The sequence below is a fragment of the Struthio camelus genome, chromosome 4, assembly GCF_040807025.1.
Source record: "Struthio camelus isolate bStrCam1 chromosome 4, bStrCam1.hap1, whole genome shotgun sequence".
Lineage (NCBI taxonomy): Eukaryota > Metazoa > Chordata > Aves > Struthioniformes > Struthionidae > Struthio > Struthio camelus.
In genome coordinates, this window is record NC_090945.1 from 71,458,942 (window position 1) to 71,483,426 (window position 24,485).

Sequence of the window (24,485 nt, forward strand, 5' to 3'; positions counted from 1 at the left end):
TTGAAGGACAGTCAATAAAAATATTTTAAAATAATACATAAAGTTATGTTGACAAATTGGATGAATAGCCTGAAAAATAGGATGAAAATCAATGGGGACATGTACAAAGCACTAGATTTAAATAGGAATAAAACCTTAACAGAATGTAAAGTGCTGATAACAGTTCTGCAAAAGAGGATTCAGAGATCCTTTTAGTAAATTCGAAACAGTATGAGTCAGCAATGTCATACCGTGAAGAAAGCAAACATCATACTGGGATATATAAACAGGAGTCTCGTATGCAAGACACATGAAGTAATACTTCCACTCTACTCAGTACTCATAAGGCCTCAACCAAAGTACTGTATCCAGCTTTTGGCACAACACTTCAAAAAGTGGAGAGGGGCCAAAGGAAAGCAACAAGAATAATCAGAAGCCTAGAAAAGACAACCCAGGGAAAGACTGAAAGAAGAGGAGTTGTTTAGTCTACAGAGGAGAAGACTGAGTGAAGACATGCTAACAGTTTTCAAATACGTGAAAGACTGCTGTAAAGAGGAGGTTATAAACTATTCTCTATGGTCACTATGCATAATAAAATAATAGTTTAAAAATCAGTTCAGGTATTAGAAAGGGGTTCTCACTATTTATCTGTAAGGATAGAAAAATTCTGAATATTTTGTGTAGGAAAATTGTGAAGTTATCATTTTTTTTTTTTGGAGAAGGTTAGACAAACAGTTGTCAAGAATGGTTGAGGTCTGACTAATCATGGTAAAAAGGGAAAAGAGACTGGACTAGGTATGATACTTTCTGTTATACTGATTTCTTATATTAGCACAATATATATATCTTAAGTGTTAATTTATCTTGTTGCTGTTGGAAAGCCCAACCAACTATAATGAAGGGGCTTAGCTCTTCTGCAAAAAGATCTAGATAGAGTGAAAGTATAGCTCGTCTGTCAAAACTGATACTTTTCTGTTCTTAACAGAAGGTAGTCACAAACCATGGTTTTTATGCTTTCCGAGGAAATAACCCAGGGACCTCCCTCCCCCTTTTTTTATTTAAGGTCTTCACCTGTCAGCAGATCCCCTTTGTCTGAAGGCCCGTAGGTTAACAACCTAAGTGAGGACACTACAGAGTAAGTGGGACAGCATGAAATAATAGAATCAGTGATTTGGATTAATATAGTTTATCTCTGTATGGAACTGTGGTTAAAACTGCACTGGTAGGTAGTAACCCCAATTTGGTCTCCATTCAATGCTTTTCAACTAACTTCCTTGGACACCTGTAGCTCCTTATGAATAAAAAGGCCAAGAAAAAGTTTTCAAAGCTGTGGCTGCTGAATTGTGTGGGAATTTTGCACAGCAATGCTGTGAGAGAGAAGTATAATGAGATTAATGCAAGATTTTGTGATATTGTATGAACTGTTCAGCCAAAACTGTGTAGACTACAAGCTGATAAAGATCATTTGACAATATATGGGCACTTGCTTGGTACGCAGTATTTCACTTATTCATGAGCAATAATCTCTTGGGAATAGACTTTTCATTATTCCTGATGACACACAATAAGAAAACAACACAAAACAACTTCTAGATTTCCAGGACAGCCTGTACCAGGCCATTAATCAGAATTAAACATAAGAGTCACCGAAACTTTTTAAAGGGGTAAACCAAGCCAAGCGTTTAGCGAAGGCAAGGGAACGATTTTTCTGAGAGAAGCGCCTATTGCACCCTGCCAGGCATAAGTGCGCCAGAGCTAATTTATTTCTGAGGGGGCTCTCTGCGAGCGGGGCTGGGGGCCCCGCAGCAGGCCCGAGGAGCACCGCATGGCCCCAGCCCCTACTCCGGGCAGCTCACGGCGCGGCCCGGCGGCAGCCCTGCAGAAGCTTCTCCCGAGGCGGCGGGCAGGGGCAGCCCGATCGGCCGTGGCCGGGTTAGGGGTTAGGCAGCTCCGCGACCCGGGCGAGGCCACCGCCGGCCCTTCGCTCCCTCAGCTGCCCCGGGAGGGCGGCGGGAGCCGCCCCAGCCCCGTCGGGCGGCGGGGCTGTCAGGCACTGGCAGGCGTGGCCAAGGCCATATTCCCGCCCCTAGGCGGGGCCGACACGCTCTTCCCCTCGCCGAAGGTGGCGCTCGTTCCGCTACCGCCGCTGCGACCTCTGACCTCTCCGTTGCTCGGTTACCGCGCGGGGCGTCAATCGGGGGCTCAACCACCGCCGCTCGTATTGGCGAGCGGGCTAAACCATTCGCCCGCCCGCTGCGGGGGGAGTGAGAGCGTAGCGGGTGCCCTGCTTGCTCGCGGCTTGTCGCTCTAGCTCCCGCCCTTGAGCTATCCTTTCCCCTCCCCTACGGTCTCTCGTTGGTTTCGGCCCGAGCGGGCCTTAGCGACGGCGGGCGCGCTGGAGGAAGATGGCGGCTCCGGCCTCTGCGCCGCTGCCGGCTCCGTGACCGCGGCACTCGTTCCCTTTCCCCGTCCCCTCCGCGCTTCCGCGCCCCGACCCTCCCGCCTGCCCTCCGCCTCTTCTCCTTTCCCGCCGGGGCCTTAGGGACCATGTCGGACTCAGAGGAGGAGGAGAGTCGGGACCGCCAGCTCAAGCTAGCGTTGTTGGGGGACGGCACCTCTGGCAAGGTCAGTGCCGGTCCCCCAGCCCCTTCGGCCTTCCCCCGCCTCACTTTCCCGCTGCCTTCCCTGCCCGCTGAGGAGGGAGCAGCCCGCAGCGTTTCGAGTCCGTGGCGCTGTCGCGATACCAGGCGCCGTGACTGACGCCGGCAGACGTTTCCCCTCCCGCCGCCCCACGCTGCGCCCTCTCCGTGGCCTCCCCCGCGTGTGCGTGGCAGGGGCGTAGCGGAGGCCTAGGACGGGTCCCTGCCGCGCTGGCTCCGCAGGCAGGTGCGGGCTCCTCGCTGGCCAGCTTAGCTCTGGGGCGGCTTGCGTCTGCCCCTAAGGAGCCTCAGCCGGAACTGCCCCGGCGCTCGGCAGCGAAACCCTCTAACAGGGTTTTCGTAGCCTCGTAGCACCGGATGAGGTGACCCCTAAGCCACCAAATGGACGTTTGTTCGTTTGATCCAGTTTTCTTGGGTGTCTTGATTAAAATGAGTGGCTGACAGCGTAGTTTGTATGGTACTGCTTGGTACTGAGTTTCCCGCTGATAGCCGTGCGCCGCAGGCTTGGTACTGGCAATGCATGTTTTTGCAGCACTGAGGTTGCCAGAATAGTCCGAAGTGCCTAGCGCCTGCAAACGCGTGGGAAAGGGTTGGGATCGGGGCGAGCACGTGAACTGGTTGTTCCCGCCAAAATAACGAGGGGTGGAAGAGTTGCTTAGGTTGATTGCGTTATCTTTTCATTTAAGTCTCAGAGTTAATAACGTACTGAGATGGGTAAAACAGTTTACATCTATTCAGGTTACTGTTTCAGGGTTTTGGAAAGATGCTTCTGGGTTAATTTAGTCTTGGTTTGTGTGTGTGTGTTTTTTTTTTTTAGAGTTTTTTTTTTCCCTGTATGAAATCAGTGCAGTTAAGTACTGTTCATAAATTATGGTTTATTGCCTGTGAGTGTAATTCATACTTAACTTTTAAAAAGAGGGAAATTTGGGCGAATACACACCAAATAAGGCAAAACAGAGGCAACTTTCTTGTCTATGGAAATAATCACTGATCTTTATTAGACATGTGTTAACTTATCTGCTGCAATGTGTAATCTGAATGCTTTTGTGAGACTCATTTAAAAGTACTAATTTTTAAACAGGTGTTGAAGAATATGGTTTTTCATTTGTCATTAACTTTTGAAAATGCAGGGGAGACAGGATGTCTGCTTTACTTACAGTTCAAGTGAAAAATAGAAATGTTCTTAGAGGTTGGTTAAATAAAACTGCCTGCCATTAATAAAAAAGAGCTCTTAGTAAAAATAGGTGCATGGCTTTGTTCAGTTACTCATGTGGAATTTTATGTTAGAACAAAAAGTTGTTTCTGATTCTGTTTCTGAAGCACTGTTGCTTTCATGTGAGTTAGTAGATAATCACTCAGAGTTGTCCATGTGATGAGAGCATAATGAATGCACAACTGGATAGCTGGAGTGCTACTTTCATGGGTAACTTTCCCCAGGAGTTTTCCATTCAAAACGAGGAATCCTTTTGCTACTGCTGTTCAGCACCTTGTGGCAAGACCTCTCACCAAACATGAGTTTTCAAGCGCTCTTGAGTTTTGATGTATGTTCCTGCTGGTTCCTACCTCTCGTCTGGGAGCTGCCAGTCACTGAATCTCCTGCTAGGTCTAGGAATCCTGTGATTCAAGTGTAGCTTATTTTGCATAAGCAGCAGTAACATTATGGTGGGCTGCTTTTCCTCTTATTCCCCCTAGATGATGCTGTAATAGAGGCTTCTTCCAGCTATCCTGCTGGCTTAGCAGCAAACAGTTGCAATAATGGATTTGTAGTAAAATCTGGTAAAAATAAAGAAGTGATTGGGTTTTGGTATGGGAGGGATAAGAGCACCTCTGAAGACTAAATCATTGAAGTTCCTCTCCTTTGTTGTTTTCTCATTCTTGCTGAAACATGTGTATGTCTATATATTTTCAACTCTGGCCTGTTTCTCGCATCTGTTTCACATCTGGTCTTTACACACATGCATACTTAGCCTCTCATTCACTGTGGAAGGTATTGTTTTTTCTCTCCTGTCACTAGGATTGCTGGACAGGAGGAGTGTAGGATATACTGGCAGACACCTCTGAAATACTGTATCTTATGCATTCATTGTGAGATTTCCACATTTCACTTAGTTCCATAGCTTTTTCCTTTTTATACCCTCCCTCTTGGCCATCAAGAGCAGTCTGGTCTTCAGTTCTCCAAAAATGATGTCTTTGTGTCAGTTGACTGAAGATGATAACTTGCGTTTATTTTCCTTGTCCAATATCACACATTGTTTAGGGGCAGTGTGATACATGTTCTGTGGAACTGTTGGTAGCAGTTCAAAAACAAATCGGCATCAGTTCAAGCTGAGGGCAATGGTTATGTTTCCACCAGCTAGGAATTGCTCTCTTCATGAGGCAAGGGAGGGATGTTTTACCTCTATTCATTTGTTCTAGGGTGGCTGAACGAATGATTCGATACTTAAGAGTTTTAAGGGAAGGAATATGCACTGCTAGAGTAAGGTTTAAGGGGAGAGGAGTTGAAAGAGAAGAAAGAATGAGAGGAGTGTGGGACAGAGTCTGAAAGAGTATTATGGTAAAATAGAGTCAGTAAGGAATGGATAAGCCGTTGAAAAGAAAAATTAAGGAAGATGAGCTATGTTAGTAAGAAAATAATACTAGAAAATGATTTAAATAAAGTAGACAAAAACTCAGAACACAATCTGAAAAGAAATCGGAAATTGGAAGTGGGGACAGTGTGAGACAAAAATAAACAGCTATTATTAATAATAATTTTTTTCCTGAATGTTGATTCCTAGAAGGAACAGAGATGCATAAGGCTGCTGTGTGTATATAAGTTTTAAATCAACTTTCTTGCCCCATGCTTCTTGAGCTAAATATGTTTTTCATTAAAATAAATCGGTGGTACTAGTATGGATTGCAAAAAAAAAAAAAATTATAATCGTATTTCTACTCTTGCTGCGCGCAGGTTGGCATAATGTTAAAATACATGGCAATGTTGATTTGAACTGGAACCATTCTGATTTGCTACTGTTGCAGAAACTTTGGGCCTCTGGAAGTAAATCTTGGAGCTATTCACAGGAAAGGAGGTCCTGAAAAACAGACATGCAGAAGGAGAAAAGCAGTTGCAGTTCTGTCTTTCTGCCATCCCCTGCAACTGGCGACTAGAGTAGGGTACGTGGAACACCTTCCCTTTGCCTTCTCCTGCTGCCATCAGATGTTGAAAATGCAGGTGCCCAACCTAGTGTGGGAGTTTGTTGGAATTGATACACAGGCTGTGATAGCTGAGTGATGCCACTTCCTTCAGGATATTTGAGGATACTATTTTTTTTTAAACAGTGTGCTAATCCTGGATCTTGTTGTTATACTTAGCCTCAAAATCTGTAGAAATGTTTACTAATTGTTGCCACTGTTTAATGCTGTAAATGGGAAACTTATTTCAGTTGTCCTGTGTAGATTGGCCTGCATGAATATTTCTTCATAAATTAATATGAAATTTCAGTCTTGATAAGTTCCTCTTCAGTAAGGAGAGGTGGAATGGAAAGACGTTAGCTTCATATAATAGAACTATTTCCTTTGTTTCAAAATATTATCTAAATTTTTTTTATTAGATAGCTGTATAGTTTCCCCCCCACACCATAAAACTAGACTGTTCTCAGTGAGTAGTTCTCTATGCTGAACAGGTTTTTTTTTTAATAATAGTTATTACATTTCCTTCATTTAGCTAACGTTTCTTTTCGTTTTATCTGTCTTAAGTTTTTTGCTAGTAGGGATAGCTACTTGAGGGGTGAGTGTTGCTGTGCTTAGAGAATGGCCTTGGCATTCTAGAAGGGAATGAGAGAAATGAATTCTCAGTAGGTTGGTGAAGCTGGTATGTGAATAAAAATTTGTGGCTTTAGGACTATATCCTTATGCGTTATGCGCATTGACTCTTAGCTTTAGTTTTTTGTTTTTATAACTGTGATACTATGCTTTGGCATCCCTTTCTGAAAGCTTTCTTCTGTAGGATTTTATTCAAATAACTGTCTTTGGCAGGGTTTTCTCTATGAGTTCCCGCATTATCCTGGTGAGTAAAAAGTTTCAGTTAGAGCTGGCTGTCGTTACTTGTGCTTTGTGACCTGTCTGCTACTATATCATAAATATTTTTGTTTTCTTTTTCTATTTACCTGTAGTCATTTAGCAATAGCTTGGCAGCACAGCTTATGTGGTGAGTTGATGACACTGAACAATACAAGGAAGATTCTCTTTCTTGCCTTGCCCTTGCAGTTTAATTGCATCTTTGTTTATCTCCAAATTGGTCCCCTAAAATCCCTTTATAGTTAAAATACAGTATTTTATATATATTTTTTTCACTGCTGTCTTGATTGCAGTTTGTTAGTACCCGATGAACTTTTTTTGTCTTAAAAGAGGGGGTTTGTAAGACCAAGATTCAAAAATGTATTGCTATTTGGAAAAGCATATAAGCGTTTGCTTTAAAACTTTAAAACAAATGTCTGAATTTACTCAGGTCTAATGGAAAATCTACTGTGAGAGTTGGTACTCTGGTTGTCTTACTAGACATGTCAAGGAACAAGGCCTTGCTGAAATTACGTTATCCTCTGATTGCCAAATTAATGGCCGAAACTTTATGAATCGAGCGTGATCTTCTTAAAAATAGTTACTGATTATTTAATTATTTTTTTTAAAGCTAGAGTTGCATTAAACCATTATTTAATTTTTATTTTTGTTACGTTAATCCTACCCGTCATAGCTTTACAAGCAAAACTGTTGTGCGGCATCTTTTATGGGAAGCATGGCAGAGAACAATTTCAGGACTGAAGGGAGAATTTGCATTGTAAAAGTACCTGAATATGCATTGGGATAACTTCTCTATTTCCTGTTGTGGAGGAGTTTGAACTGTATTTTTTTATTTTATAGTATTTTCTGGATAAATGCTTGTTCTGTGAGTAAGTAGAGGACTCCAATCTGGTAATCCTACGCCTTTCATGAGCACTAACATTCACTAGAAAAAAAAGAAGGAGTTAGTCAACGATTTTCTGCTATAAATTCCTTTACATTCGGGAGCTCAGTAGAAAAAACTATTTTAAGAGAACTTTGCCATGCTGTTGATCACTTCTTGCTCTTATTGGTTGACTGTTTTTTAACTTATGTTGTTTATTTTTACTAACACCCCTAGAAGCCTTCAGGGAATATTGAGTGTCACAGAGTGATAAAGTTAATGTTTACTGAGTCCTTAAAACAAGAAGGGAGTGGCTGCTTATTTAATGGGGATCTAAATTAGTGTTTTGGGGAATACAGAATACTGTAATATAGTCAGATGATATTTTAAGCTATACTCTGGATGGTAGTTGCTTTTCTTTAATGAAAAAGAAAATTGCAAAGAAAAGACTGTGAAGTGTATTTCTGCAATGTTCTTGTTCTTATCTACCTCACTTAAGGTCATGACAGTTTTAAAACAGTGTCTTTATAATCCTGAAGCGCTAACTATTGAGATGGAAAAATCAATGCTACTGAGTTTTTAATATTACAGGCCAAATTTGTATTGAATTTTATTTTGCACGTCATTAATATTGCAGTCACATAGCTACAGCTAGAATAATCTTCTTAAGATTCATCCTCTGTGGTTTTCAGCCTTTCCACAGCGATATGAATATATATGCTATTCCTAGTTTACTTGCTTTTTCATTTATTTATTTATTTTTCATCCTCTCAGGGCTTGAGTTCAATGAAGTAAGTAAAAATGTTGCCTGTGTGTGTGGTGTTTTTTTTTGATTATTTCCTGAACATATCTTCTCATCTCAAAATACCTGTTATTATATGACAGCAATAGGAACATAAATGTGATACAAGCAAGAAAGCAGTAAATCTTGTGTTATTTACTTCACAGGTAATTTTATGTTTGAATAAATGTTTGCCTATTCATACTAGAGCTTTAGTGCTGGAGCTCTGGTGGTCATGTTTTCATGCAGAAAAAGAGTAAGTTGCCTTTTTATTCTGTGTACTTATTTGACATATTACTACCGTAATTTAGATCTTTGTTATAACAGTTCTGTTAGTAGAACTTGTCTGTTCTTACTTTTCAGCACTACTGGCTTTATTTTACTATTGCATTTTTAACTAAATGTGCTCTAACAGCAATTTCTAATAACTGTTGATGTGACTTACTTCTTGAGGTCTTGATGAACTGAAAGTTAACAAAAACTCCTTTTTGCTAATCTTGAGTTTTCTTTCATAGGGGGTCTATGAAGTTGTTAAATTTCTTTTCTTTTTTTTCTGCATAAGTAAATTTGGTTAGGTTTTCTTTTTGCATTTACTTTATTTTCATATTTTCAGATGTGATGTTAATGGGAGATTTGTAAATGTGTGCCTCTAATTTGATGTAGAATACATGTTTAGCTAAATGGCATTTGCATGTAATATATTTTATTTTTTAGATAATATACAAATAGTTTGTAATTGCACTTTTCTTTTTGTATTTTTTAACCTTAGGTTGTGGCTTTTTTTTTGCCTTGCATGGAGAGTTTAAACTGCTAGTGAAAGAATTGAAATACCATGCTTTATTACTTTATGTAAATTAATTGTGCATCCTTTTAGAGGTAGTAGTAGAAGTAGCATTCCTTAGTAAAGCTGATATTCTTTATTAAGCTAACGATATATTGGTCTACTTTCATAAAGCCACAAAATACAAATCTAAGAAATACATTTCCAAAGCTCTTTTTGGAGGAATGGTTCTGCAAATGGACATTCTTAACATGAGTTTAATCTCTTTTCTGTGTACAAATGTTTACAGGCTTTTTTCTCGTCTTAGACTTCATGTAATAACTGATTCTGAAACTGTCGTGTACAGTGGCAGGAGTCCTGCAGCACTTTGGAGTCCCCGTGGGACTCTGCACTGTGCAGATGTCTGGTCCCTCCCAGAATATTGGTTTGGGATTGTGGTGTGCTGTACCAAGGTTGGACCCTTGTTTTGGAAATGAGCGCTTTTTAAAAATAGGAAGCTCTTCAGGTGTGGATGGTGTCACTTAGATATGTGTGCAGTTGAGCATACTAATGGCATTTCATTGAAATCTGTGTAATATTCTGTAATTTGGATATCACACTGTCTTTGAAATATAACGGAAACATGCGTCTGGCTTCTTCTTACATACATTAGTAGCCTTTGCCACCTTCTTTTATTATGTTGAAGCTGGCTGGAATGCTTGTCAATGCAAATCCACGAACACTGTCAGCATGCATTGATTTTAAAAGTGCTTAACTGTATTATGTACTTCTGGTTTCACATCAAGTTTTTGGCCTTTTACAATGTCAACTTAATTTGATACTGTTCTATTTTAGACGTCCTTAGCCACACGTTTTGCTCAAGAAACTTTTGGAAAACAGTACAAACAAACTGTAGGACTGGACTTCTTCTTGAAAAGGATAACATTGCCAGGTAAGAGAATAAAGAATATACGACTGAAAGGTTGGGCAGCAGTAATTCTTGCAAAAACTTAGTCTTCAAAGTAAAGTACACTAAATAAGCTTACTACAGTGCTTTTTATGACAAAGTAGATTACGTTATTAAGAGAAAATTTTCTTAGTATGCTCTTACCCGGTGACAAGGGGTTATATATTTGCAACTTTTATCTTTAAGTACTTTAGTAAAACATTGAATTCAAGTAAGAGCAGTGTTAGCTATATTCATAATTGTTAAGCATGCTGTTTGTCCGTGTGGGTAATGTGACATATAACAAAGAAATAAAACTTTAAATATATTTGTTGAAAAAATGCATGCTTTTTGAAAGAAACAAAATTTTTAAACAAAATACACAACTGGCATTTGGGTTGTGTGGAGAAGGATAATGTAGCTATGGAATCGCAGTGCTCTAATATGTGAATGCTGTTTTATGCAAGGCAGCATGAAATTGCTGGCATTTAATAGACCACTAAAATTTAGGGTCCCTCGGCACTCATAAAAATACAGTTTGAGCATTCAAGATGTTTCATTTCACGACGGCAAAGAAACTATTTAGATGCCAGTTGCGGCAAACTGCATGGAAAATGCAAAGAAATAATTAAAAAAGAATAGCTGCTGCTAGAAGTTTTTTTTTCTGAACAATTGGAAGTTTAAAGTGAGATTTTTTTTTTTCATTGATCTGTGGTTTCTCAATTTGTAAGCATGAAAGTATTTCATGGTTGCTCAATTTGTAAGCATGAGAGTGTTTCATTAGAAGCAATTTACTCTGGTTTCAGAGACCAAAGCAGGGAAACGTATTTAATAACATTGTAGTGAAGCTTGATAAAGTTGATGCAAGTTCTATCTCTTTGGGGGGGAGGGAGGATGCAAAACCAGAAATTAAATACATTAACTATAACCTGAAGTCATAAGAAAATATGCTAAGATTTTTGAAATTATTGTGCAAGGCTGAGATTACTAATTTCTTGATTATGCTTATATTTTTTCTTAAGTGAAACCAAATGCAGGAATACTCTGAAAAGATTATTCTGTTTTTTGTCTCTGACACTTCACTGTACTCTTTTTTTGTATCTGGTGAGAGTAAAATACCAAATTCAGTGCTTATTTATCCATAAAACCAATAGAATAATTTTTATTGTTCTGTTTGTTCCTCCTAAAAATATCAGGACATACAATACTTGTAGCAGTACTTGAAAGTGGAATGTGTACACAAATCATGCAGTATGCATGTTGAGAGCTTGTATTTTTGCAAGATTTTTTTCCAGCTGTTAAGCGTACAAAGACTATTAGTACATTATTGGGACTCTAGATATTCTTATTGTGTATAAAATTTGGCAAAGCATCAACTTCTAACCCATTCATATTTTACTCAGGTCTAGTTTGTTTTGTGACAGCATGAGAATGAAAGTAGCCCTAAAACAGCGCAGTAGTCTGTGCATCTGTCTTCCACGTTTATCATTGACAAAATAGTAACATTCATGCAGTGTGTTCGTATTCAGGAAGAAGTATTTTTTTTCTATGGATTATCATTATGTCTTTGCTTATGGCTGTATATGTATTTGGGTAACTAGACTTGTGTGTTTTATGGGAAAGTTGGACTTGCAGTGGTAGGGGAATGAGAGGAAAGGAAGAGAACAAGGATGGCTTGCTTTACTTAAGTAAATGGATTTTTCTCATTTCTTGATTAGTTCTGGGTTTGCAAAGTTGCTGTGTTTACTTGAAAGGTTAATTTATGCCACTGAACAGAAGTCACAATGTGCATATCAGTAGGAAAAAATAGCCTTGATTTCTATTATTTAGTGGGAGAGTTGACAGATAACAATTATTACAGTATTTCAAATTGTTTTTTTCCTTTAAATATAAGCAAACGTTACAGAAGTTGAAATTACCAATTTTTAGAATTGCACAGAAGTTTACATTAGGATGTGCATTAGAAATATGTTTGAACTTGTAAAATAAAGTACTAATTTTATTTTTTTTAATAAAAGCTCTAATTGTCTTCAGATATTTTTTAGTAACTGATGCAGTTCTACAGTAAAAAAGCCAAATTTTTTGCATGGAGAACAATGCTGTTTGTATTAAACAGTAAATCCTTTGACTAATTTAATTGTGAACGATATGACTTCTAGTGCTCAACTGCTTACAAGTTCCCTTCTTACAGTTTGTATTTGGAAAAAAAATACTTTGAACAAATCAATGTCCAAATCAATGTCAGTATATTTTGTAATTCTGTATGCTGTATAGTCTGGATGCAACCACTGTGCAGGCTTCACTGTTTAAAATAGTGTATCTGTTATTCAGAGGTTTGGTTGATAGAGATTCTTAGGAACCATAGTCAAAATACTTTTAGGAAGGCTGTGGGTGAAGTCTGGTAAACAGGGTTCTTCTGTGAAAAGGATATATTTTTTATTTTTTTTCCCCCAAGTCTTCAGTACAAGAAGCAGGCAGTCCTGTGTTTTTTGACTGACTGTGCAGCACTTTGAGTAAGGTTAACCAATGTACCAAGCATACTTTTACAGGGTCACTGTTGAATCAGCCCAGTGGCTTCAGTTCAGGCCAGAAACAATCCAGATACCTGCACAGTGTTTCCACGCTTATTTTAACTTCTCACTTGTATGCATTTCCTACAGTGTAAAATGCTTACATTTTCTGGTTCCTTATCAGTGTATTGAATACTATTTTTCTGGGATTCTTCAGTTATTGTTTATTGGTATGCTAACTTTGTTTCTAAGAACTGTCTTATTTCATGTATAGGTACTTCTTGTTTTAATAACGTTCTCCAGTTAGCGTTTCTTCTAAATCTGTCAACAAATAGGGGATTTGAGACTTTTTGCAGAAAGTACAGCTTCATGGATTACTATCATAGTTGTTAGTTAAATATTCGTTAGACAGATTGTCTGGGGTTATTCCTTCTGTCAGAGTTCAGAGTAATCCTAGTGTCCCCCGTCCCCCTCCCAAGAAAATGACAGAAATGTTCCCCCCCCCCCCCCCCCCCGCTATGGATGACCAGCATGATTTTCACTAGCTACTGTGGTCTTTTAATTAAGAGTCATTTCAGCTTAAAAGAACTTCCCAGCTTTTTTTCTGCCTTTTTCATCTGGTGTTAGTAGAAAAAAGTAAGTAAGTGATAATCATAGATTTTAAGGTGAGGAGTCACGGTTAGATCATTTAACCTCCTGTAATAAAGTTTCTAAGATAATTTCATGCATTCATCCAGGTACTAAGCCCGGTATGTTGTACATGATTACTACTCTGGGGGAGGGAGCAGGGAGAAGTTAGGAACTTACGAAAGCAAACACGAAATTAGACATCTGAAAAATGTTGAATTTGAAAGCTATAATATTTACAAAGCTTATTTCCACATAGCTGGTATGAACGATGTGGTAAATTTCCAATAGAATGCACACAACCAAGTTAGGTGTAGAATACTGCAGCCTGGTGGGCTTCTGAGTCTATTTGGTTTGTTTGCCCACTGAAGAAGCATAGTCATTTCAGAGTGCTGATTCACGAGTTCATTCATACTAGATGATTTATAGTGGTCTTACTGGAAGACTTACCTGTGTTGTTTACAGTCACTTATGTCCTAAGCTTTAAAATAATCAATTAATAAATACTGGACTCATTGTCAAAACAAATAAGCTTCTTGTTCTGTGAGAGGTTAAATTTGCTGAACAGGATTGTTTATGATGTGTTTACTAAGTTCCGTTTAAAATTCTTTATCTTTAATATTTGATAAAACTCAATTTAGTTTAAAGAGTATTCTGAATAGATTGTCTCATTTAATCCTTATGTATTTGAGACCAAAGTATCAATTTAGGGATAAGCACTTTTAACATGAATAAAACAAGATGCATCATAAAAATGTAATGTGGTTATACTTAACACCACAAGTAGCATATATTCAGCTGTATAGTTGTGATTTATTATTTATATTAACTAACTGCCAGGATATATGCACTCACTTGCGTAACTGCAATGCACAAGGAAGTTAGTTATAAATTGATGACTGAATAGATCACACTGTGTAAAGTAAGGTTGTTCATAACATAAAATAGATAGATTAATTTAAGAGCAAATTTTTCTTAGCAACCCATAGTAATATTTTGTTCTCTTTCACTTGTCTCTCAAATGTTGTGATGGCAGCTTTATGTGTGTGTGTGTGTATACACACACACATAAACAAATATATAATGTGCATGTTTATCTAGGATAAAATACATAGGTAGCTGTAGTTTTGTTGGTTTTGATTTTTTTTTTTTTTTTTGGGTTGTTAGTATAGAGAATTGTTATTAACCTGCGAGTTTTATACACGTTAGAAAAACTTTCATCAGACCCTACTGTGTTAGACTCTAGTGCTTCCAGGTAATCAGTATGGTTTTGAAAACGGTTCTGACCATGTGAGATGAATCAAATGATACCTTCTGATATGTTTTTGGGGTGTGGTAACGTAGGTTGCTGTGTGCATACCTTTGGTCTGTGAGTTTCTGTTTTGTTAGCTTGCAGAATGTGTGTGACTTGTAGGATACTAAATATCCTACAGTAATTACAATGATTTTTTTGTTGGTCATGTTTTTGACAAACTGTTAATAAGAAACAAAACTTTAATATCAGTTTCAAAGACTGTTTAGAGATTTACATTGAAAGGAAGATCTGTTCTTGATTTAGAAATAAGTTACTGGAGGATGAAATTACGTAAATCAAGTCAGGCTTGGTTACCTGCTTTGCTCAGGGTGATGGGAAGAAGAAATAAGAGTCATAGTTTACCTGAAAGTCACAATTGCTACTGAAAGTAGACTAGTGTGAGCATTTCCATTCTAATCTGTCAACTGTATAATTCTGTAATTTTATGGTAACACTAAGAGCATCACTGCCAATAAAATTTTATTCTCTACATTTTCCTCCTTTTATATTTGTGAGGAGAATAAAAAAAGGACATAGAGAATAAAATGTAATTGCTATGAAATATTAGGTTGATATTACTATGAGTTAAAGACAATGTATATTATTGTGCTGCTAAAACTTTCCTTCTGTAAAAATGCTGTATAACTTGTAGCTAGCAATGTTATGCTTTATGCAATCTAATTTTTTTTCTCTGAAATTACTATACTGGGTTCTTTATCTACAGTTTTACTGCTTCTTAATGAGCATAGCTGGACACAGGTGACTTTCTTCCAAATGCTTTAGTAATCTTTGTGTTTAGATATGGTTACTATTTATTGTATACTTTAAAAAGCTATTGCAGTTGATATGCTAAAGCTGTATTACCAGCTGTGATAATATATCTTTAATGTTATTTGTATCTAAATTTTCAGGTTACTAATGTCAAAGAAAACATCTGTATCTTTTCTCCTTTTTTTTTTTTCCCCTCCCTCCAGGAAATCTGAATGTTACTCTTCAAGTGTGGGATATAGGGGGGCAAACAATAGGAGGCAAGATGCTGGATAAATATATCTATGGAGCTCAGGTACAGTATAAATGATGATAATTTTATCTAAGTAATGAAATAGAATTCATTGGAACTTTGCTGTCAAAATTAAACTTATCTTGCAGGATATATGTATTTTTAAAGATCTCAGTGCTGAATATCTACTTAACCTAAACTTAACTGATAGTAATATGCAATTCTTAATAGGGGACGTAGTTAGTTTTTTTTTTGATTTGCCTTGGTTTAAAAAGCAAAATAAAGGTGCTCATTTGTAGATCCTAACAACGTTTGAAACAGATGTCTGTTTCCATGCTTTGTGTCTTGAGTTGAGAAAAGCAATCATAGTAAATAGTAAAAGCTATTTGGATATCCACGTGGTAGATATAGTGGCTGCTTTGAGAGCAGATACCTCCTGGGGGGAAGCAGTAGAAGGAGGAAATTAAGAGCAATCCTACACCATTAAACTCATGCATGCAATTGGCATTATAAGAAGGCAAACAAAAGGAGGCAACCAGGTAGCTAAATATTTTTGCAGAACTCCTATCCAATGAAAATTAAATTTATCTAGAGGTTGACTAAGTGACTTAAAGTGAATGGTAGGATTAAGTATGAGATAAATATTATAACACTATCTTGAGCTATGAGATGGTTTGGGATGATGTACATCTGCCATACTCTTTAACATGAATGATCATAAGATGTATTCTCTTCTTTAATTTGGAATTTGTAATTGGCACATTTTACAGATTTATCTGAAAAGAAAACAAGTGTATCTGTGTGTGTGTGTTTTTCATTACGTTAAGCAGTAAGAATACGGGAATCCTAAAACTTATGTTGGATAGAAACTTTGTTCTAATAAGTATAGTGCAGGAATGGCTAATTAGAGATTAGGATTTATTAGCTGACAGGCTAAAGATGAACTTGTCAGTTTCACATTTGGCACTTTCAAAAAATATCTGAATGCTTTTAGCTGTTGCATTTGTTTTATAGCATTTTCTTATTTTTTTAATAAAAAAGATTTTGCTGTCCTGTGAAAGATCTAGCAAGCAACAGGATAAACTGGCTTCCATGACAGAGGGAATTAAATTAATCACAAATTTCACCATATATACAAAGTAGACTCTATGAAAGACATGAAAGGCAATTAACTTTTCCTGCATTACGCTTGAAAAGAAATTCCTAAGTTTATCATCAACAATTGTAGGTCAAAAAATTAATACCAGTGCCGCAAGGTAGGTTCATATCAGTAAGCCTAAAGTTACAGTAATCAGATTTCTAGTCATTTTGAGCAAATCAACAAAAGAGTCCACATCCAATCTCTTGAACCTCCTCCCGCCCTCTACTTCTTTTTTTAAATGAACTAGTGGCTCTTCTCCCTCCCCTCCTTGGCCTGTGACACCAATGTCTGTAATAGGCTTCTTATCCTCAGAGGTGATTTTGAATACACTTTTGTATTAGCATTGTAACACTATTTCTTAAGGACAGGTAAAACTATCTTCATCTATTTATGAAAAATCACTGTGAATAATTCTGAAAGGTACTGTATTCGGTTTATTTCCAGGCTGAAGTTTATTTCATGTTGAGCATCTGTAGCTTTGTGGAAGAAAAAGAGGAAAGGTAAAATAGTGCAAATAGGAGTATTTAGAAGGAAAAAATCTTAAGTACATAGAAAAACTTCTGTGCATGAGCAGCAAAGTGGCAAAAACATGACTGGGAAGAGCCAGTAAGGCTGGATTTAGCATGGGTAAATTGTGCCCAACCAACCAGGTTGTCTTAAGTGAAGAGGTGACTGGCTCCTTGGAGGAGAGAGCAGTGGATGCTGTCTACCTGGCCTTTAACTAGCCTTTTGTCATCTCCTGTAGTAGTCTTGCAGACGGACTGGGGAGATGTTGACTGGATGAGTGACTGAAAAACTGGATTGACAGTTGGACTTAGCTAAATGTCTTACTTGCCTGGTAATGAGTGCCTGGCTCTGAGTGGTATTCCTTAGTGGTCAGTCCTATTTCATGTCTTTGTTAATGGTCTGAACAATGAACAAAACATATTGCAAGTTTGCAGATAACACCGAACTGGGAGCGAACGGTCAGTGCTGCTATTGAAAGAAGCCATGGCAAACTAAGGAATATGCTGAAGGAAGTTCAGTGAAAGCAAATGCAAAGCCCTGAAGCTGAGACAGAATAACAGCATGATAGAGATGGATGATCTAGATGACTTCCAGGGTCTCTTCCAACTTGAATTACGATATTAAAAGTAAAAGATTGGATAAATACAGCAGTCTGCTTGTATCGCTGCAGTCCTTAAGTGAAGCTGTCATGTTTTTGTACAAAGTTTCTAGGAAATAAGTATGTGTACCTATGGTGTGTAGCACCTAGGGTACAGCTGGGATTTTAAATATGCTATTTTTAATGTATACAAGCCATATACCTGTAGAGTGGATGATTTGGATCTTCTGCATGTTTTGAGTTGATCTGCATGTATTGTCTAAATCTAAATTTGAATCGTAAAGTACTTGTGTAGAATACTATGCAGTGTGCCTGCAGTACACATGACGCTTTTACCCAGTATTTACAGGCGTCCATAGGCAGACTGGGATTGCTGCTCTTCATCTCACTGATCATCTGGAGATTCAGAAATCGCTAGTGGCCAAATTCTTGATTTTCTGCTCAGAAATCTACATGTATGGTAGACCTACTTATAAAACAATAGACCAGCTGGAGTTGGAAGTTTTGAGAATCTACAACTGAAAATATAATCTTGATACAGAGTCTACAGCTTATTTGATCTCTGAAACGTGATCAGGATACCAGGTGGAATTAAGTGGTGGATCTGTCTATACTTTATATTGCAAAACTTGCCACTGGAGGCTCCTTTCTCTTTGAATCAGACCTGAATCGATTCTTGAGGATAAACTTTTGGTTAAGTTACTGCTAAGGTGCCATTTTTTGACTAAGCTTTCCTATGTCATGTTTTAAGAAACAAGTGTCAGACTTGAGGATGAGGAACCACTTGATTTGCTTGTGTGGCTGCAGCTGGAGAAATTGCAATTCACTTGCTGTTGTTGAAACAGTTTTTTTCCCCTCAGTGTTGGGAGAAAAAACCAAAACAAAAAACCAAAACCAAGGAGATCATCTAGAAAAATATAGTTGCTGCATCCCACCGTGGTAGCTGAGCTTCACTGATGAATCAAAAGCATTCTGAAAGCTGAGGGGGAAGAAGAGCTCTTTGATCTTTATGAAGAGTAAGGTGCTAGTAAACAGCATTTTTTCAGTGGCAGTTAAAGTTGACACATTTATTTCAGAATTGGGGGGAGGCTAAGAATAATTGTATCAGCTGAGCTGATAGACAGTAGCCCATTAAGTCATGGCAACTGAACTGCATACAATTGAATGACCATATCCTCAGTTACTAAAGACAACAGTGGTTGAGTATATGTAGATTGTGAACTATTTTCTCCTGTAAAGATGGCTTATCTGCAGATGAATGAGGTATCGTAAGGAAGTTATTCTTCACTAAAAATGAGTATTTTGTGTCTAAAAAGCCTTCGTCTTCATAATTTTGGTCTAAAATATTTTATGAATATTAAGAAACTGTAAAAATCAATTTACTTTCTTCATATTAAAGTCAATCTTAGGATGGAGCCAGCTAAGGATAAAACCTGAGGAATAAAACTACATGTGCACTTCATTAGTGTTTTTTGTTGCTTTTTTATTGTGATAAACCTTGATGTAAACTTGACACCTTTTAAATATTGACTATCTAGTGTGAATATATTTCTTGGTTGAATAATATTGTTATGACGTTTCCCTAGTTGTAGTACTGCTGTATAATAGCAGTGCTGCTGTTTGCACGGTAAACGTATTTCAGAACTGTTCCCATCTCTTAGCTGTAATTGCTGCCCCTATCCACATATCTAAAGTATACTTAAGGGCTGGCATATGCTACCTCATAAATTGACTTGTTAATAGAATAAGAGTTCTGCAGACCGTGCCTTCTCTAGAGACCAGCAAATCATTTCTGCAGTATTCTCAGTTTCCAGTGGCCTATATTTGAAAATATTTTGTAATTCAGAAACAAAAAGCACTCACATATGCAGTAATGTAGGCAAAATGTCTCTATTACTAGAGTGCAATTATGCAAGCAGGGAATATTTGCCACATTGCTGGAGACTAGAGAATTAACATACTGTTCTCGGCATGTTGTCCTCCATATGTTTCAAACCCTTTTCATGGCAGGGAAATGTGCTACTTTTGTGTTACAAGGCCAGTGTTAATTTTCTGCCTTAGTTCCTCATGCATAATGGGGAAGTAACAGGTTTTATGCTTTCCACTCATTCTGTACTCAATAGACTGTAAGTTTGTGGAAAATATGATGTATTTTTGGTGAAAGCAAAGATGGAGTTTCTACTTTAAATAAAAAAGGAGAAATAAATTTTGACTGTGGCGTTATGGCTCGTTCTTCATTAATTATCTGCATCACAGTAAGTTTCTTAGATTTTGACACAACAGCACTCTATAAGCAGTAAGTATTCTCTGTGACATAGATGCCGTGCTGCCCTTTTTTCGTATCTCTAAGGTGTTATAGCTGCCACCTTTGCCGTACTAGGATGGATTGCTCTGACATGAACTTGAGCAACCTGTTGGTGAAGTAGACATAGTGTAGTCTTATTGCAGTTATGCAATCTTGCATAACATCATGGCTGTTGTTACAGTTATCCTGAGCATGAATTGAAGTAATGTTCAAGAGGTGACAGTATTTGCAGCTGGTTTGGTTCAACTTTACAAAAATTTCGTGGTGTAGGTATCGGCATCTGATGCTGTGTTATTAAAGAAGAAACTGGGAGATCTGACAGTTTGGGAACAGTCTCTTGGTTCATGAGCAGAAAATGGTACAGGGAAGAGAAAAATCAGAAAAGGTAACTTACAACAACAGTATGGTACACAGACCAGAAGAAAGCAGGTCTGAGATGCAGAACCACTTAAGCCAGGGTTCAAGTGTTTCAGCTTCGTAAATCCAAGAAGTATTGAGAAGATTCAAAAAGAGAATGATCTAGAAAAGAATATACTTTAAGGCAGTGTTTTGGATCAAGCAGCAGGACGCAAAAAGGAAGTTGGGTGAGCCCTAGTTCAAAACGTTGTTCAAGAATTTTGTTCATGACAGTGCCAGCAGGAGAGCCCTTTCTTCCAAAGGTGTAGGTGGGCTGCACTTGGCTGGAGGGTCTGTAGCAAGGTAGCACTTTGAAGAGATAGTAGAGACAGAGCTGGCCAATATTAAGTGTCTTGGATTCTATTAACTTTGTTTCATCTGATTCTGATTAAACTTTAAAGCATCTTCAGCACTGCAAAATTTGCTCTGCCTTTCTGCAGACTGGTTTGCTATGCTTCTCTGCAAGCTGGTGAGTGGGCTGGACCACTGCTGAAAGAAGCATACCATGTGCCGTTTCTCATTTGCAACTTTCAGCCTTATGTCTGTTCTTTTAGTCTTTACCATACCTATTCTTCAGCTCCAGTTTCTTCTTTCCCACTGAACATCTCAAAACGTTATGCTTATGTTCTTCTTGGAACAAGGCTTATATTATAACAGACAAAAATAAACATGGAAGGGCATTTGGATGGTTATAAAAATGGTCAGTAGAAGATAAGCGAGACAGAAGATATTAAGGAATAAACTGTAGAAAAGTTGGAAGACGGTAGTGAGTGTTTAATATTGGATTTGATCACTGAAATAAAGGAGGAAAGAGAGCAAAGGAAAAGAAAGTGGATGTCAGAAGTCTTAAATTCCTTGGAGGAACTAATGAAAACTGTTCCTCAGGAAGTAGTGGATATAATTGTTTTTAGGAACAAGAAGCTCATTTTGCCAACAAGTTGATGGTATTGAAGGAAGAGATGGATTTTGTATTGCAGTCGTAGGGAAATAGGAATTGAAGAGATCTCAGTAGGATCTGTTCCCCTCTTCTGAAGCTATACCTGCATAATTTTTATCTCATGTTTATCAGCCTTTTAAAATTCTGCAGTTTTGGGAATTCTGCCACCTCCAAAGATATATTTCAGAGCTTTGCTATTCTCACTGTTTACATGCTTTCTCTAATATGTACTCTTCTCTCTATAATCTTCTCTCTGTAGATTAATCCTATTGCTGCTGTGATCAAGGAGACAAGCATCATAGGAAAATTCAGGTTGGAAGAGACCTCTGGAAGCCTCTAGTCCAACCTTCTGCTCAAAGCAGGGCCAGCTGTGAGATCAGACTTAAGTTGGTCAGGGCTTTATCCAGTCTGTTCTTGAAAACCTCTAAGGACAGAGAATACACAACCTCTCTGGGCAGCCTGTTTTTCCTAATTTCCAGTCTCGTTATCTCTTATTTTGGCTTATGCCCCTTGCATTTCATCCTCCTGCCGTGCAATGCTGTGAAGAGCCTGGCTCCATCTCCTCAATAGCCTCTTTGTGCGTATGAGAGGGCTACTATTACGTCCCCCAAAGCCATCTCTTCTGCATGCTGAACAAGCTTAGTTTCTTCAGCCTCTCCTCACAGGACAAGTGCTCTTACCATCTTGGTGGTCCTCCACTGAAGTTGTTCCAGTTTATCAATGTCTTGTGTATTGGAAGGGAGGGCGAGATGGGATGCATTATTCTAGATATGCTCTAGAGCATGCTGAGTAACGGGGGATAATTGTTTCTCTCCATACAGTGGCTGTGCTCATGCTAGTATAGCTCAGGGTGCTCCTGGCCTTCACTCCTGCTAGGGAACACTACTAGCTTGCGTTTGGCTTGCTGCCTGCCAAGACCCTCAGCTCATTTTCAGCTGCTCCTCAGCCAGTCAGTCCCCTCCAGCCTGTACTTGTATTCCTTCCCAGCTGCAGGACTTTGCGTTTGTCCTTGTTGAACGTCATAAGGTTCCTGCTGGCCTGTTCTTTCAGTGTGTCTAGGTACCTCTGAATGGTAAGTCCTGCCCTTGACCGTATTGACAGCTCCTCCCAATTTAGTGTTATCTGCAAACTGAGTATAAAAGCATACAGGAAGAGCTTCTGTTACCTTCTCTTGAAGCTTTTGCCAGCAGCATCATGCCTGCCATCAGTCTTGTGTTTGCTGAAACAGTCCAATTTTTTCAATTTTTGTATGTCAGTTACGCCTTTTTCTTGACAATCATTGCCCAAAGCTGAGTGCAATTTATCATCTGGGATTTTTCATTCCAGTCTGATATTTGTCTTTTTTTACTACAAAATAAGTTTGACTTGTATTCAGCTGTAGTCTACTATAACTCCTTGATCCTTTTCTATAGAACCTGCTACAAAGCCAGATGTTTCCTATCCTTGTGCAATTGATTATTGCTTCCTTTGAACTTTTCCTGGTACTTATTGAATTGCATCCTGTTATAGATTGTTTCTCCCATTTGGCCCAGATCATCTTATAATCTAAACTATTCTGGAATACTCTTGCAGTCTTTATCAGTGTGTCATCATCTGTGAAATTAATCTAATAAGCAGGCACTTGATTTCATGATCTGAGGTAATCATGAAACTATCAAGTGTATCAGACAAAGCTCTGAAAAAACTACTTGACATATTTTTTCACTTGACACTGAGCTATTGAATCAACTGATTTTGTATCCGTCATATTGTTTCTTTAGATTATTCTTGAAAATCTAACATTTGAGACAGTGTGTATTTCCAGAGTGTTTTTGTTTTTTTGATGTGAACTCCACGAGAGCAAGAACAACAGAAGCCAATTCTGACTGTATTCCTCGTTTACAAGATACTTGGTTTCTTAGGCTGTAGCAGAATGCAGGGAGGAGAGGGGATCAAGAGGAGAGTGATGTGTGAAAACTGATCTTAGATTTTAGAGAGGGGAGAAGATGGACAGATGGGCCATTGATAGGTTGTACTTAACAGTTGCCAGTACTTCTTTCTCGTCTCCTACAGCAGTAAAGGAAGGGAGCTGGCCTTTCACCTCCCAAGGGAGAGCAGAGAAGCAACAGTCAGGCAATATGAAAAAAAATTCAATTATACATTTCTTGTTTTTTCCTTTTTTTTTTTTCTCCCAAAAAGGGAACTATAAACTGTAAACTACAAGTAAAGCTAGGTAAAATAGAAGTCCTCCTCCAGCTGATTTTTGTCTTCCTAAAAGTATGAAGTGCTTTTTTGAAATTTTCACAATGCATATGCGGTTTGGAATGTTTCTAATATAATTAATTGTGCTCTTTTGTGAATTGCCATTTTTTTCTCCCTTTGTAATTCAGTTAGCGTCTGAATTTGAAATACTACAGTAGTTCTCTGTATTCCATGTAAAATATGTTACGATAGAAGCTTATACTGACTCTTGCTTAATTATTCCTCAAAAGGTAAAATGCCATTGTTTGTAAGGCCCTGTTTTATTATAATAATCTAATCATTTTACAGTTTAACAATATTTTATAACCTGTCATGTTTTAAAAATATCTTTTCTTTAGGGTATTCTCTTGGTTTATGATATTACGAACTGCCAGAGCTTTGAAAATTTAGAAGACTGGTATAATGCGGTAAAGAAAGCAAATGAGGAATCGGAAACACAGCCACTCGTGGCCTTGGTTGGAAATAAAAGTAAGCTATTCATTTTTAAATATTAATTGGAATACTGAGAGTATTTAAAGAAATATCAAAGGGCATATATCTTTAGCAAAAGGAAACTGATTTGTCTATTTGTGTCTTGTGTGTTAAGCCTATGGTGGCCATGTTTAAATGACGTATTTGGGCGCACCTAAGGGTTCTGGTTCCTGGGCAGCCAGGCTGAGGGACTTGCTGGAGCATGCTTTGTTTAGGACGCAGCCTCTCTGTCTCTGTTTCTTTACTTGGAGAGCAGCACACAGAAGTGGAGAGGATCTCTCTCACCTGAGGTTGATATAGTTTCCGGATATAGCTGTGGCATGTATCTAGAATGGAGAACTGGGAAGCCTTCCTGTGCCCAATAACAGGTATATTGTATGCTTCTATACATCAAGGAGAACGATGTTTTTCTGC

General features: G+C 38.2%; 1 protein-coding gene across 4 annotated transcripts in view; it reads left to right on the plus strand.

The window, feature by feature from the left end:
• Positions 1-2,077: 2,077 nt before the first annotated feature.
• RAB28 (RAB28, member RAS oncogene family) overlaps positions 2,078-24,485 on the plus strand; it is a 66,807-nt gene continuing 44,399 nt past the window's right edge. The window contains exons 1-6 of one of the 4 annotated variants that reach the window (XM_068943360.1): positions 2,359-2,604; positions 5,658-5,792; positions 8,506-8,594; positions 9,954-10,050; positions 15,450-15,538; positions 23,939-24,068. In XM_068943360.1, coding sequence (XP_068799461.1) covers positions 8,574-8,594; positions 9,954-10,050; positions 15,450-15,538; positions 23,939-24,068 — 337 coding nt within the window. In that variant the 5' untranslated portion in view covers positions 2,359-2,604; positions 5,658-5,792; positions 8,506-8,573. Of the gene's footprint in view, positions 2,605-5,657; positions 5,793-8,475; positions 8,595-9,953; positions 10,051-15,449; positions 15,539-23,938; positions 24,069-24,485 lie in introns of those variants that run through there. The other 3 variants (XM_068943358.1, XM_068943359.1, XM_009686265.2) reach the window with 3 other exon arrangements.